This window comes from Hyla sarda, chromosome 4 (genome assembly GCF_029499605.1).
Source record: "Hyla sarda isolate aHylSar1 chromosome 4, aHylSar1.hap1, whole genome shotgun sequence".
In the NCBI taxonomy this organism is placed as follows: Eukaryota; Metazoa; Chordata; class Amphibia; order Anura; family Hylidae; genus Hyla; species Hyla sarda.
The window spans coordinates 292,359,496-292,374,635 of record NC_079192.1 but is presented as its reverse complement, the minus strand read 5'-3'; the positions used below and the strand labels follow the sequence as shown (position 1 = coordinate 292,374,635).

Genomic DNA, 15,140 nt, shown 5'->3' with positions numbered 1-15,140 from the left:
AGTGGTCTTCAACCTGCGGACCTTCAGATGTTGCAAAACTAAGTTGACCCAGCATGCCCAGACAGCCAATGGCTGAATGTTGTAGTTTTGCAACATCTGGAGGTCCGCAGGTTGTAGACCACTGTCCTATACCTTACATTGCACAGATCCCTCAACATACGATGGTTTCAACAAACGACAGTCCATTTGGAACGGATTACCATCGTATGTTGAGGGACCACTGTACATTAAATTAAATTTAAAGTTAGAATGGTTTAGGAAAAAACATTCTACATTGAAAATAATTTGAGGGACCTTGAGGGACCACTGTATTAACTTTTATAGTGTTACCTTCATCAGCAGACTTGTCAAGTTTATCATCCGATTCTCCAAATGGATTTGTACGTCTGAAAAGAACAGTGATGGAAAAGTTTATGAGTTCAGTTCACTTAACTACCAGCAATAACAGATGCCGAACACGTCTATAAGGATGGGTTCACACTGTGTTTTTCTTTCCATTTATCGTATACGTTATCTAAAAGGGGTACACCGGCCCTAGGTGTCTTCTCCCCCTATCCAAAAGGATGGGGGATAAGATGTCTGATCGCAGGGGTTCCCAATGATCTCCCTGCTGCACCCGGCGTTCGTTTAGAGTGTCGGAGGCTCGTGATGTCACAGCTGCACCCCACTCGTGACGTTACCGCCACAATGCAAGTCTATGGGAGGGGGCGTGGCCGTGATGCCATGAGCCTCTGCCCTGCATCGCCAGTCATCCGGCACGGAGAGAAGTTTGCTCCGTGCATCGGATGTCTTGGGTGCCACAGCCAAGATCGCAGGGGTCCCCAGTAGCGGGACCCCCACGATCAGACATCTAATTCCCTATCCTTTGGATAGGATATAAGATGTCTAGGGGGGAATACCCCTTTAACAGATGCTAAAAATTAATGCTGCTGTATGCCATACAACAGAATCTGTTTCCCACTGAATTACATTATGAAAAATAAATGGATTGTAACGTATACTTATTTTTTTTTTTTGCTATATACAATTGCGTAGGTGAGTACGTTTTTGCATACAGCAAAATTAAACGTAGTGTGAACCCACCGTAAGATACCTGTTGCTTCTATTCTGGTCCTGGAACTCAGTTGCTGGTAGAACAATGTCAAACTGTATGGGGGTTCCAGGTGCTATTAACTGTTCCAGCTCTGGTTCCCGGGAAGCTTTCTCAGACGATTCATTCTGTGATGCAGCCGGCATGACACTTTCACTGTTAAGACTGAATGTATAAACAGGAATTTTATTGTACATTTCCAGGTTCTTTTAGAATTAAAACTATCAGTATTATATTTTGTAAGTACCTTTGTGGTATATTTTCAAGTTTTCTATCAAAACTGGTGATGGGAGTTACTGCCTGCTGAGCGGTTTGATTAAGTCTTATGGCTACAGCCTATTGCGAAGAGAGAAAAAATTAAAGCCTCCTTCACATTTACAAAACAACAAACTATCTTAAAATAAATGTATAAAAAGTACCTCAGGATTATCCGATAGGTAGATTTGCCTTGAAATATTATTGATTGCCGAAATCCACTGCAAATGAAGGAGATGAAAATCTTTACGCAATAAATGCTTAAAGAGGAACCACGACCTGTGTGTTTTAGTAAATCCTGGTATTCCCCAGAAAACAACAATTCTGGAATATATTTACTTTCATCTCTGTATTGTGCAATTCATCTGTTAAGTCTTACTAGAAATAGATGCTGAATAGCAAACTAGGCGTTATCAGCTGGGGGATGTCTGGTACTGTCTACTTTGACTAGAGAGTGTCAGAGCGTAGGGACACATCCTCAAATAGTAATACTAAGTTGACAATTTAGACGTTAAACATACACTTTCTTTTGCACTTTTGAAGTTTTTTAACTGTACTTTTTGCTTCTTAAAGAGTATGAAAAAAAAAAAACAGAAGATTTCTGCATTGACATTAAAGGAAATCTGTCATCAGAATCACCCGCACTAAACCTGTTACACAGGCTTGTAGTGCGGGTGATCCTGATTAAAACGCTCCTTACCTGGTTAAAAATGGTTCAGCGGTTCTTCAGATATCTATATTTTTTGTTTTCTGTTATTCCCTGGCTTGGGACTCAGTGGGAGGTGTTATCATCTGGGACTCGGCCACACGTCATTATAGCCGAGCGGAGCTGCCGCCCGGCTCATGAATATTCATGAACTTATCCTCATAGTCTAACTCCTTTTTCTAGGTCTGGTGGGGAGGGCAGCGAGGATAAGTTCATGAATATTCATGAGCCGGGCGGCAGCTCCGCCCAGCTAGAATGACGTGTGGCCGAGTCCCAGATGATAACACCTCCCACTGAGTCCCAAGCCAGGGAATAACAGAAAACTAAAGATAAAGATATCTGAAGAACCGCTGAACCATTTTTAACCAGGTTAGAAGCGTTTTAATCATGATCACCCGCACTACAAGCCTGTGTAACAGGTTTAGTGCGGGTGATTCTGATGACAGATTTCCTTTAAGGATAACTATTTATGAAAGGATTAGGAATTATGCAATATTCACAATGTTATTCTATATTTTTACAATTATATGTTCTGACATTCCATACAGTTCCATTTGAAAATGTTATTGAACGCAAGGAATGACTGTATATATAGATAATAATTACCTCTTCATATTCCCGCTTTCCTTCTGCTTGGAGAATTAGACTCCTGGAGAAAGAAGCAGGGGATAAACTTTACTTTGCTAAGAAAAAAAAGACCAGTCAAAAAATAATAAAAAAAAAAAAAAAAGAACAAGTAAATCAGGCCTAAATATTAGGATTCTGTAGTAGAGTAGCATTCATCAGTATAAGTGATCCAATGTATGCTTATGCTATTCCCCTATGGAGACTTCAAGAAATCCAATAAAAAATAATTTTAAATAAAAAGTGTGGAAAAAATATTAAAAAACAGATATAAATAAGCCGCTTCTCTAATAAAATTTCAAAACACATCGCCTTGTGCGGAATTGTCTGGAATAATAAAAATATGTTTATCATCCAGTACAAAAACAAACAATAGAATTGCTGATTTTTTGTCACATCACTTATCCCAAAAATGTTTTATAAAAAGTGATCAAAAAGTTTCATCTAAACAAAAATAGTACCAATAAAAAAGTATAGATCATGGTCATAAGGAAGTCCGTGCAGGGTCCAGCAGATGTGTGCACAAACTTAGGAAAGCTCAGGAGCAGGTAGGCAGCCGGCAAACAATAACCTCAACTTACATGAAGAACAAGAGATTCTATTATCATGAAAAATACCCATTGCCTAAACTGAAAGCCCCAATCAAGTTTGTATATAAATATCCACAAAAGATAAAAAGTAAAACTTAATTAACTACATAACCTTAGCATAACAAGAAATGTATAATTATCAGTTCTGGTGAATTAAGGGAAATTATAGAGGTCATAGGACGAAATTACATAAAATGGCTGAAGGGTTAATAACTGAAGCACTTACGATTTGCCATTGGGAGAGGTGATTTGAAAGCAATATCGTCTGTCCTCACAGTCCACTGCCATGACTGAACAATTGTCTAGGTCCTGAATCAGACCCCCAGCCACTTCACCACGGTGCTGGCACATTAGGTTACCTCCTTGTGTAAAGAAATACAGTCTCTCCCATGTTGTGGTAACCAAACCAGTTTTGCTGAAGGACAAAAACAACGACTTGTAAAATACATTCACTAATTTAGTATTTATACTAGAAAATATTAGACATCCAGAAATTACATTGCGATACATCTCTATTGCCCCTAATGTTAAATCTCATGTTCCCTTCTTGAAGGAGTTATCCAGGATATAAAAATAAATAAAATAGATGCTTTCCTTAAACAATTGTGCTACACCTATCCTTGGGATGTGTGTGGTATTACAACTTGGCTCCATTAATTTCAATGAAACTGCACTAACACACATAAACTGAGAACAAGATTGGTGCTGTTTTTGGAAGAAAGCAACTACATTTTTGTAATCCTGGATAACCCCTTTAGGCTATGTTCACACAGCAGAATTTCCATGAAGAATCTAGAAGAAAAATTCAGCTCGGAAATTCTGCTACATTAAGTGAATGTGGTGAAGTGAATTCCCGCTGTCCCATTCACATGGCAGATTTCCGCTGCAGAAATTCTGCATTCTGGATTCTGCAAAAACATTGACCCTGTCTTTAAATTTAGCGGAATTCTGCAGCAGATTCCATTGAAGTCAATGGGACTCTTAATTCTGTCTGGAATATGTGTGTTGAGTAAAGCTGCCAACTTGGCAGAAATAAAACGAAAGGCAGACAGCGCTCCATAGTGTGATACCGTTGTTGCACAGAAAAATTAATGTAGGTGGATGTTGCTCTTACCACAGTGGGTTACACTCCACCAAGTGCAACAATGGAACAAGGTGTAGAAAATGATTAAGGTGTCAGCAGCCACACCTCCTCTCGTCAAATATACCCAAAACAACAGTAGAACTCCAAGGTGTGGACGGGATACACGGGCGCTCGACAACCAGGTAGTAGGATAAAATGTTTATTCACCCATAATGCAACGTGTTGCATTATGGGTGAATAAACATTTTATCCTACTACCTGGTTGTCGAGCGCCCGTGAATCCCGTCCACACCTTGGAGTACTACTTTTGTTTTGGCTAAACTGGGCAGAAAGGAATCTGAGCAAAAGCACAGAAATTCCACCGTGTGAACATATCCTTAACCCCTTAAGGACCCAGGACGTACCTGTATGCCTGGGGGAATTCCGGTCCCCGCCGCACACCGGACGGGGACCGGAATGCCTGGTGAAATTGTTCAGCAGGCACCCCGTGCAAACCCCTGGAGGGGGGCGTGGGGGGTCCTGAGTCCACCCCCCCATGTCAGAAGAGAAGGATACATATAGCCGGGAATAGCACTTAAAAGTTCCTTTTTATCTCAATTTTCATTCAATACAAAAATGTAGTGAGAATTAGAACATATTCACCCAGTGCATAGAAACTGTCCAGAGATCTATCATACGGTGTCTTCAGAACTATCCATCCGGAGCTTGATGTCTGTAGGATGGTATGTTCCTGGCCGCATGACCGCTGATTCTGAGGGGGTGAAGACAAGATCGCTGGGTGCAAGCAGCTGGAGAACGTTTCAGGAGTCTCCTCCCTTTCTCAACTCAGAGCTTGTCTTCAGCTCGTCTTCAGAATCAGCGGTCATGCGGCCAGGAACATACCGTCCTACAGACAGCAAGCTCCGGATGGATAGTTCTGAAGACACCGTATGATAGATCTCTGGACAGTTTCTATGCACTGTGTGAATATGTTCTAATTCTCACTACATTTTTGTATTGAATGAAAATTGAGATAAAAAGGAACTTTTAAGTGCAATTCCCGGCTATATGTCTTTTTTGTGATTAATACGGTTGAATATGCTCAGGTGATGGAGCCCCGAGACAGACATTGGGAAGCCACCCTATATGTGCACACCTAGGTCCAAATATGTGTTTGAATCAATACTAGAAGAGAAGGAGCACCATTGGTGTTTTGGAGATAGAATTTGGCTGGAATTCAAGTCGGGCACCATGTGCTTTTACAAAGTCCCATGGTGCCAGAACAGTGGACTCCCCCACATGTGACCCCATTTTGGAAACTACACCCCTCACGGAATGTAATAGGGGTGCAGTGAGCATTTACGCCCCACAGGTGTCTGACAGATTTTTGGAACAGTGGTCCATGAAAATGAGAAATTAAATTTTTCATTTGCACAGCCCACTTTTCCAAAAGTATGTCAAACGTCAGTGGGGTTTAAATGCTCACTGCCCAGATAGTTACATTCTGTGAAGGGTGTAGTTTCCAAAATAGGGTCACATGTAGGGGTGTCCACTGTTCTGGCATCACAGGGGCTTTGTAAACACACATGGCCCCCGACTTGAATTCCAGCCAAATTCCTTCTCTCTCGCTCCTTCTCTTCTGAGCATTGTAGTTTGCCTGCAGAGCCCTCTACATCCACACATGGATATTTCCATACTCAGAAGAAACGGGGTTACAAAATTTGGGGGGCATTTTCTCCTTTTACCTCTTATAAAAATGTTAAATTTGGGGAAAAAACTGCATTTGAGTGAAAAAAAAAATAATTAATTTACACATCCAAATTTAACAAAAAGTCGACAAACAACTGTGGGGTGTTAAGGCTCACTGTACCAATTGTTACGTTCCTTGAGGGGTATAGTTTCCAAAATAGTATGCCATGTGGGTTTTTTCTTTTGCTGTTCTGGCACCATAGGGGCTTCCTAAATGTGACATGCCCCCCAAAAACCATTTCAGAAAAACTCACTCTCCAAAATCCCATTGTCGTTCGTTCCCTTCTGAGCCCTCTAGTGCACCCACAGAGCACTTGACATGCACATATGAGGTATTTCCTTACTTGAGAGAAATTGGGTTACAAATTTTAGGGAGATTTCTCTCCTTTTACCCCTTGTAAAAATTCAAAAACCGGGTCTACAAGAAAATGCGAGTGTAAAAAATGAAGCTTTTGAATTTTCTCCTTCACTTTGCTGCTATTCCTGTAAAACACCTAAAGGGTTAACACACTTTCTGAATGTCATTTTGAATACTTTGAGGGGTGCAGTTTTTATAATGGGGTAATTTATGGGGTATTTTTTAATATGAAGGCCCTTCAAATCCACTTCAAAACTGAACATTTTGTGAAAAATTGGAAAATTGCTGCTGAACTTTGAAGCCCTCTGATGTCTTCCAAAAGTAAAAATATGTCAACTTTATGCTTCAAACATAAAGCAGACCTATTGTTTATGTGAATCAATATATAATTTATTTGGTATGTCCATTTTCCTTATAAGCAGAGAGCTTCAAAGCTAAAAAAAAAAAAAAGTTATTAATGCTTAAAGTGACAGTGGTCAGATGTGCAAAAAATGCCTGGGTCCTTAAGGTGAAAATAGGCTGGGTCATTATGGGGTTAAAGAGTACCTCTCATGATCATGTTAAAATTTATAATCCTCCCAGTTCACTGCCCCCATCATGGTAAACCACCCCCTGCCTTTATTTATATACTTTTTTTAGTTTTCTACCTTGATATTGCTCTGTATTTTGTGCTCAGTCTGAGTCAGATTCACAGACTGGGAAGGGGCGTTACCCAGCAGGCGTGACATCATCTGAAGCCATACAGGGGAGAACTTCCTCCCTCACTCTGCTACACACAGCCCAAAGCAGTTCAGTGTGTGAGATGAGCTATGATTGGCTCACACCCCTTAGCACTCCAGACTGCATTTTCTGATTCTGGACTTCTGCCAGGCCAGCAGGAGTCCAAAAAGTCTGTGCAAGAGATGGGGGGGAATGTGTTCTAGTGGCAGCTTTTTTTAAAAACAAATAAAACATAGAAAAATTAATTTTTTTTAACATAGTACATTAGAAAGACTTTTTATTTAATATAAGGAGTGCAATAGCAAAAATTTTTTTAATGAGAGTGCCCATTTAAACGGTTAAACCACTAGCTTCATTCCCCTGTCTGATTGCAGGGGAATGTGACCCCTGGACTGAACCAGACTGACTGGCCACAGCTTGAGAGAAGCAATGGTAGTACATGGAAAGTATAATCTACTATTAGACATGGCGGGCTATTTCACACAAAAACTCAAAATAGTCGGGAGGGTACTAAGCATATGCTCCGCAATCTTTGTTTTAAGGTTACAATCAAAGCAGAATGAAAGGTTGACCTATGAGAAATTATTGTACCTTCTCATGTTTAGATAGCCAGCCTTTTGGATGAGGTTTCGGTTGATAACTGGGGATGACACATCAGAATCTGGTGTATATATGGCATCACTTCCAGAGAGTAGTTCCTGTTGCGTAATCCTCATAGCCTCTGCTTCAGTATCCAACTCTCCTTGTACCCTAAAAGAACAGATGGCAGTCCTCAGTTTAAATTGTACAATATTCCAATAAAATAAAAAAGCTGGAAATAGAGGACACAAATAAAAAGAAATAGAAGACAAATAAAATGTTTCCCAGACAGTTGATTCTCAGCTGTCTCCATTTTGGAAGTATTAAATTAATCAGTACTTTATGTTCTGTTGGGCATATGGTACATTAAGCCATTGCATACATATATAAAACACCAGCTTATAAACTTTCTAGTTAATTTTTACAATTCTACAAGTCTCTTACAGGCTTACCGTTGAATCATGCTAGACACCGATTCTAGAAAATTATCCATTTTTTTGGAAAACATTTTATATCCTTTTTTCAAAAAAGCAATCTGCAACAGAAATAAATAAATAAATACATAAATGAATGAATAAAAATAGTTTATTATGTTCTAATGCTCTGTAATAAAATTATTGTGTTAAATAAATAAGACATTAATCATCACCTGTCCTTGTGTGTACCCAAGAATGGGATCCAGCATTGCTGTCCTCTTTCTGTACTGCAGAGCATTTAAGGCACAGTAGTACTGCAAGGATGAGAGGTGTTGCTTCCTTCTGGCTCCAGCAACTTCTTTTGCGATCTCAGCTTTCAGCTTTATAAAATCAATTAGCTAAAAGTTACAACAATGTTGCATAATAAAGGGGTCTGGTCATTCCCACACACACATATATATATATATATATATATATATATATATATATATATATATATATATATATATATATATATATATATTAATGGCCCTGATTTACTATTGTAAAAGTATATGGGACTTCCAGTACATTACTCCAAAAGCTCCGCTCTGCATCTCCTGCTGAGTGCGTCAGTTTGGCTTGCAGGCCATACTCCTTTCACATGCCACACCACATCCCGCAAAGCCACATCCACCATTCTAGCCACACCCCTTTTATTTTCTACCCTTTTTGTTCATTGCTCCAGTTTGCAAGTCACGCCCTTTCCCACAAAGCCACGCACCCTTCTATTTTCGGCCTACAATCTCTTCATCACAACTCAGCCCCACCTGAGGATGGGAAATGAGGATGAGATATGAGGATGGGGTATGAGGATGGGGTATGAGGATGGGGTATGAGGATGGGGTATGAGGATGGGGTATGAGGATGGGGTATGAGGATGGGGTATGAGGATGGGGTATGAGGATGGGGTATGAGGTTGAGGTATGAGGTTGAGGTAGGAGGATGGGATATGAGGTTGAGGTAGGAGGATGGGATATGAGGACAAAATCTGAAGATGGGATAGGAGGTCAGAATATAAGAACCAAATATGAGGATGGGATATCAGGAAGGAATATGAAGACAAGATCTGAGGACAGGATAGGAGATATCGGAACAAAATATAAGGTCATAAGGTTGGGATATGAGGAGGTAATATGTGGACAGGATATGAGGACAAAATCTTCCTCCCATTTTGCTTTTCCTCCCCCACAAGGATTAGGTAGGAAAAAACGGGCAATACTGGGTAATTAGCTAGTTCTCTATGAAAAGTGGAAGGTCATACACATCTGTAATAATTCTGAAAGGATTAGTCTTTAATCCAAAATATGAGCAAGAGTTGTGAATCTTTACAAACCACAATTTAAACATAGAGCTACTTTATTTGCGGATGTTAAAGTTAGGAACAGGTTTTTGTCTCTTTCTTTCTCCTCTCCTGAACAATAGTCTAAGCTGCTTTATGCCCAATTCAGAGCTTACCTATGAAATCGCCTTAGAATATCATTCAGAAAAAGAGAGATTAGGGCTGGAGACAGAGTAGACAGGTTATTGTGACTGAACATTACACTGCAGCCTGCCCTATACAAGAAAACAAGGCTCTGTAGAGGGAAAAAAGGGAACTTTTTATATTGGGACTAATGGAGAAAAAAAAAATTTGTACCATTAGTACAAAACAATGCATTAAAATGGCGTCATTAGCTTTTAAAGATTATTATGGCAATTAAGAATGAAAAAATTAGTGGGAAAGGTCATAATTCCCACGCAGCCACCGCTGTCTGGTGTAGCGAGGCAAAGCACTCACCCCGGCAGACATTTGCACTTTTATTAGGCTAGGTTTCCACTTTGGTTTTTTTCTGGCAGTTTTTGGAAAACTGCTACCTCAGTTTTTGAGCCAAAGTCAGAAGTAGATCCATAAGGGAGGAGAAGTGTAAGTCCTTCCTTTATATGTCCTATTCCTTTTGAATACACTTCTGGCTTTGGCTCAAAAACTGCAGTGGCAGTATTCCAAAAACTGCCAGGAAAAAAACCAAGAGGAAACTTAGCCGTACAGGTGCGAGTTGGACAGGGAATATTAAAGAAGGAATGGGAGCCCATGAGCTGGCTCCCTGCCTCCATTGTGCATAGCTGTTCACCTGCACTATAACCCAGTATATTGAGTTTAGTGCAGGTGAACAGCCTGTCAGTTTCACTTAAGGATATTTTCACGTAAGCTAATATATATTCATACACTGTTAAATATGTATTTTATTCTGTTCTGTTCAAAAGATTTATTAAACATTAATAACATATAAAACATCCGCCCCAGGGCGGTAGAAACAGACAATCGAATACAGATAGCTGGTATCAGGGTTCCATGCAATCAGTACTGGAACATAAACAGTCTCCGTCAGGTGCTGGATGGCACTAAATAGACAGGCTAGTAAGACCTAGTCAGTGCAATACACGGTACAATGACGCAAGCTATTAGACCACAAGTGAGGGCCAGATAGAGTCCGCAGGGAGAACATATAACTAGCAAGGTCGGGGAAACCTTTGACAATGAGAAAACAAAGAAACAATCAATTAATCAAGGACATCTAGCCAAAGTGATGGGGAACGATGTCACATCAGAATAACCATTTAGGAATCTAGAGTAAGCAATCGCTGGAACCCGTTTCATCCAAACCGGGCCCCAACCACTCAAACTAATGTATTACAACCTAAGTCTTAAATATGTATTTTGTTTCTTACTTTACTATAACACTTCACTCTTATAAAAACTTATCTTCTTGCTTACTTTTTCATTCTCTTTTTTTTTGGGCAGCCTGCTGTACTTTGCCATCGACAGGTCATGCTCTAAAACGAAATAAGTGCAACATTCCATGAATAAACAGTTAAGTAACACATAAGTGAATGTCATGGGACAACTATTAGTCATTTCATGAAAGAATATCTGTACTTCAAAACAAACATACCATTGCTAGCAAGAAGAAAAAGATCTTTTAATGTGCTTACTTCTGTAAAACAAAATAATAAAGAAATTAATATAAAAAATCTAAGTAAAAAACAGATTTGGTAAACTACAAACTGATATCAAATATATTGTTCTTAAAATAATAAACCTTTACAAAAGTTTAGGTACTATCTATATAAAAAGCAAAACAGGCACCAATAACGGTAATGTTATCACTGACATAATTCCTCTTTTTTTTTTTTAAGAACTTTACAGTCAAAAGAACACATGGACGTGTAGAATTGTATTTAATATAGGACTTCGCTTAAAAGGAACCTCTGACAAGTTATGATGCCCTTGCAGCAGAATACAGCGGCAGACACACTGTTTTCAGCCGTCGGTAGTTCATTACAATACATGGAGTCATTTATAAGAATTGGCATGCAAGTTTCTCCCTATTACTATGCACAGAGGGAACCTGTCAATTATTAGAGGGTAGGGCCAGAAGCCCAGTGAATATCTGAAAACATTTTTTTTTTGGTTATTTTTTTTTTAATATCCTATATAACAGAAACAAGCAATAACCCAAAATCCTCATCAATATCATAACAAATAGGCTACAGTGCAATATAAAAAGTGTCACTTTTCACATCACTAAAACATCAGTCCTACAAAAAAATCTTGTGTAATCATAGAATATAGTAAAAATGATAGTATGTTTACTGAAAAATGATGTTTACTGAAAAACATAATTTACCAATACATTAAAAGGGGTACTCTGCTGTAAACATCTTATCCCCTATCCAAAGCTGTCACACACCCTCTCATAGACATGAATGGAGGGGGCATGACATGGCGTCACGAACGCAGAAGCTGCAAGCTTCCATGTTCTGGATGCCGCCGCTGCCGACCAGGAGATCATGGGGGTCCCCAGCTGCGGGACCCGCATGATCTAAGATCTTATCCGTTTACTAAGTCTCTATAAGTAAACTAAGTAAAGTCATTTGGGCACAGAAAAGGTGAGGACATGTCTAATTTCTAAAAATCATAGGTTAGTCTTATTTTGTCCTATGTTTTAAACTTAAAAGGGGTAGTCCAGGAAAAAAAAAAAAAGTTAAACAGATTTGTAAATTACTTCTATTAAAAAATCTTAATCCTTCCAGAAGTTATCAGCAGCTGTCAACTGTGCTCTGCTGACACCTCTGCTTTACAAATCCCCATAGCAAACCTCTAATGCTTCAGACAGTTCTTGAGACAAGCAGAGGTGTCAGCAGAGAGCACTGTTGTCAGAAAGAAAACAACAACTCAACTAAAGTAATGTATTAATCTGTTTAACTTTCTGGAGCCAGTTGATATTAAAAAAAAAAAAAAAAAAAAAGGTTTTCCCTGGAATACCCCTTTAACATGGATGCCACAAATTGTTGTCCTGACATGGTTTTCAGTTTTGTATAATGTTTTCTTTCCAAGTTTTAATTTTTTTATTGTTGTGTTTAGTGCTTTTATTATATCAAACATATAAATTTCTATAAAGCAGAGCAGTTTCACTGAACACTGAAATTCAAGAGATATTGTACACGGTATACTTAAAGGACATGTCCGGTGCTCACTTTTCTTATTGTATCAGTTCTGGGCTGCAAAAAAAAAAGAGAAAATAAGCTTTCTCTTGCCTGCCTAGGCTCCCCCGGTGCTTCAGTACAGGTGTTCGGTCCCCGGGCTGTATTCTTCTTACTTCCTGTAAGCCCGGCACATCACACGGAGCTTCAGCCTATCACTGGCCGAGGCGGGACATCGCTGCGGCCGGTGATAGGTTGAAGCTCCGTGTGATGTGCCGGGCTAACAGGAAGTAAGAAGAATACAGCCCGAGGACCGAACAGCTGTACCGGAGCACCGGGGGAGAGTAGGCAGGCAAGAGAAAATTTGTTTTCTTTTATTTTTCAGCCCAGAACAGATAAAATAAGAAAAGTGAGCACCGGACATCTCCTATAATATTCAGGGGTGTCAATCATGTTGGCCACAACTGTAAATAAACAAAAAAGGGTAATTTGACCATGAGCAAGTAATGTACTTAAAAAAAAAATATATATATATATATTATATATATATATATTGAGGGGAAAAAATCTTCAGTGTAACATAAAAAAAGGCGAATCAAATTTATCTAGATTTTTTTTAGCGTTATTATTTAGCGACACTATTTTGTACTTGGTAAAAGCTAAAACCAGGAATAATGATCATTTACCTGTAAGATCCTTTTCACGAAACTGTATCAAGGGCAACACCATGCTGTCTGCCAGCTGCTTTGCTAGTTCTGTATGAAGCGCATTAAGCTGGAAAAAACAAGAAAAATATTTACTGCCATCTAACAGCAGCTGGCCTTTGTTGTAAGTACATGTCTGAAAGATCTGTACTATCTATTGTCAATCCAATGAAATACCATAAAGTATAGGTAGAGGGCAGAATTCTATACTGCTTTCATAGAGTTTTATTGGCTTTTTTATCTAGATAAACATACGGTAATCTAAATGACACTTAAAAATGCTTATTTTTTGCACTCAACAAATGTCTCATCCATTATGAATTTCTGAACACTATGCATGGTCTTATCAGTTTCCTTATAAAACTACATTAATAGTTAAAAACAGGGGTGTATAGAAGATAGGGCAAGTCATGATCTTTGTGGGCATCCTTTTTTAATTTATTTGAACAGTCCTCTCCATTGGTGAGATATAAACCTTTTTATTAATATGCAAAACAAATTTTAAAGACATGGGGACATTCCCAAACAAGAGCCTAAGTAAGTGCAGCCTAGGTCTTCTATATCAATGCCCCAGGGCCCACTTGCCTCCACTTACTCTGTTTAAAGGGGTACTTCACTGCCCCAGTGTTTGGAACATTTTGTTCCAAACGCTGGGTGCGGGCTGCAGGGGTCGTGACGTCATGGCCATGCCCCCTCAATGCAAGTCTATGGGCGGGAACTTGGCGGCTGCCCTACCCCCTCCCATAGACTTGCATTGAGGGGGCATTGCTGTGACGTCACGACCCCTGCAGCCCCCTTTAACTGACAGACACTAGATAAAGAGGACATGGGCTGGACTTCGATCGTCTCTTGCTGTGCTAGGGGAACGCTCCTGGGCTTTTGAATACCATTTGCATAATAATAAAAAGGCTTATATGTCGATACTGGAAAGTACTATAGAAATAAAAAGATATGCTCTATCTAGGCATAGGCTTATTTACACCCGTTTAACTGCTGACAGCTCAGCTTTAACAACAATTGTCACATCCAGTACAGTTTTCAGTGTAGTTAGCATGAAATAATTGATCAGGTGGCACTTAATGTGAATGTGACTGCAAAATAATCTCTACAGACATATAATTTACTAATCCGTGATATTGATCAAGAATGCCCAGCTCAGAGACTCCTCTATCGCCTGTTTTATGTAGAACTATGACCTGTGGACCACTTCTGAGCTAGAAAAAGACTTAAAAGAATTTCCTGGACAACAACTTTTGTCCAGGAAATTTTGTCCAGGAAATGCTATTTTCCTTTTAAACTCGCTTTATTAAAAATAACAGAGGTACATAGAGAAACAGAGGATCACTGACATTATATAACAGTGGTATATGAATTAGACCATTTACCAAGGAATTGTAAAGAAAAGTATGTAAAATTCCCAAGATAAAGCAGAATAAACAGATGCAAACTACAAAAAATGCTTACATGTCTCATTACATGAAGCAGCTAAACTGAATATAGCAGGGGAATAGAAGGACTAAAGAGAAGAGAAGGGCAGGGAAAGAAGTGTTTAAATGGGCACTGTCACCAACTTTATTTTTTGATATGTTGTAGTACTTATGTACTACAACTTATCTCTAATATACTTTTATTATTTTTTTTTAAATTAAAATTGTTTAATTTACATTTGAAAACCAGCCACTAGGGGTCTCCCTCCTAGTGGCCGGCTGCAGCCTGGCGTGTCGTCACGCCTGAAAAAGGACTGATGCGGCTGTCAATCAGACAGGCAGGGAGCGAGCGCATT

At 39.2% G+C, this 15,140-nt stretch overlaps 1 protein-coding gene across 5 annotated transcripts in view; it reads right to left on the bottom strand.

The window, feature by feature from the left end:
• APPL2 (adaptor protein, phosphotyrosine interacting with PH domain and leucine zipper 2) overlaps positions 1-15,140 on the bottom strand; it is a 59,208-nt gene that overhangs the window by 16,844 nt on the left and 27,224 nt on the right. For 4 of the 5 annotated variants that reach the window (XM_056574493.1, XM_056574496.1, XM_056574494.1 and 1 more), the window contains 12 exons: positions 13,340-13,427; positions 11,123-11,164; positions 10,945-11,003; positions 8,384-8,530; positions 8,187-8,269; positions 7,747-7,905; positions 3,492-3,680; positions 2,658-2,700; positions 1,510-1,566; positions 1,338-1,426; positions 1,094-1,255; positions 331-386 (listed from right to left, as the gene is read on the bottom strand). In XM_056574493.1, coding sequence (XP_056430468.1) covers positions 331-386; positions 1,094-1,255; positions 1,338-1,426; positions 1,510-1,566; positions 2,658-2,700; positions 3,492-3,680; positions 7,747-7,905; positions 8,187-8,269; positions 8,384-8,530; positions 10,945-11,003; positions 11,123-11,164; positions 13,340-13,427 — 1,174 coding nt within the window. The remainder of the gene's footprint in view (positions 1-330; positions 387-1,093; positions 1,256-1,337; positions 1,427-1,509; positions 1,567-2,657; positions 2,701-3,491; positions 3,681-7,746; positions 7,906-8,186; positions 8,270-8,383; positions 8,531-10,944; positions 11,004-11,122; positions 11,165-13,339; positions 13,428-15,140) is intronic. The other variant, XM_056574495.1, reaches the window with a different exon arrangement.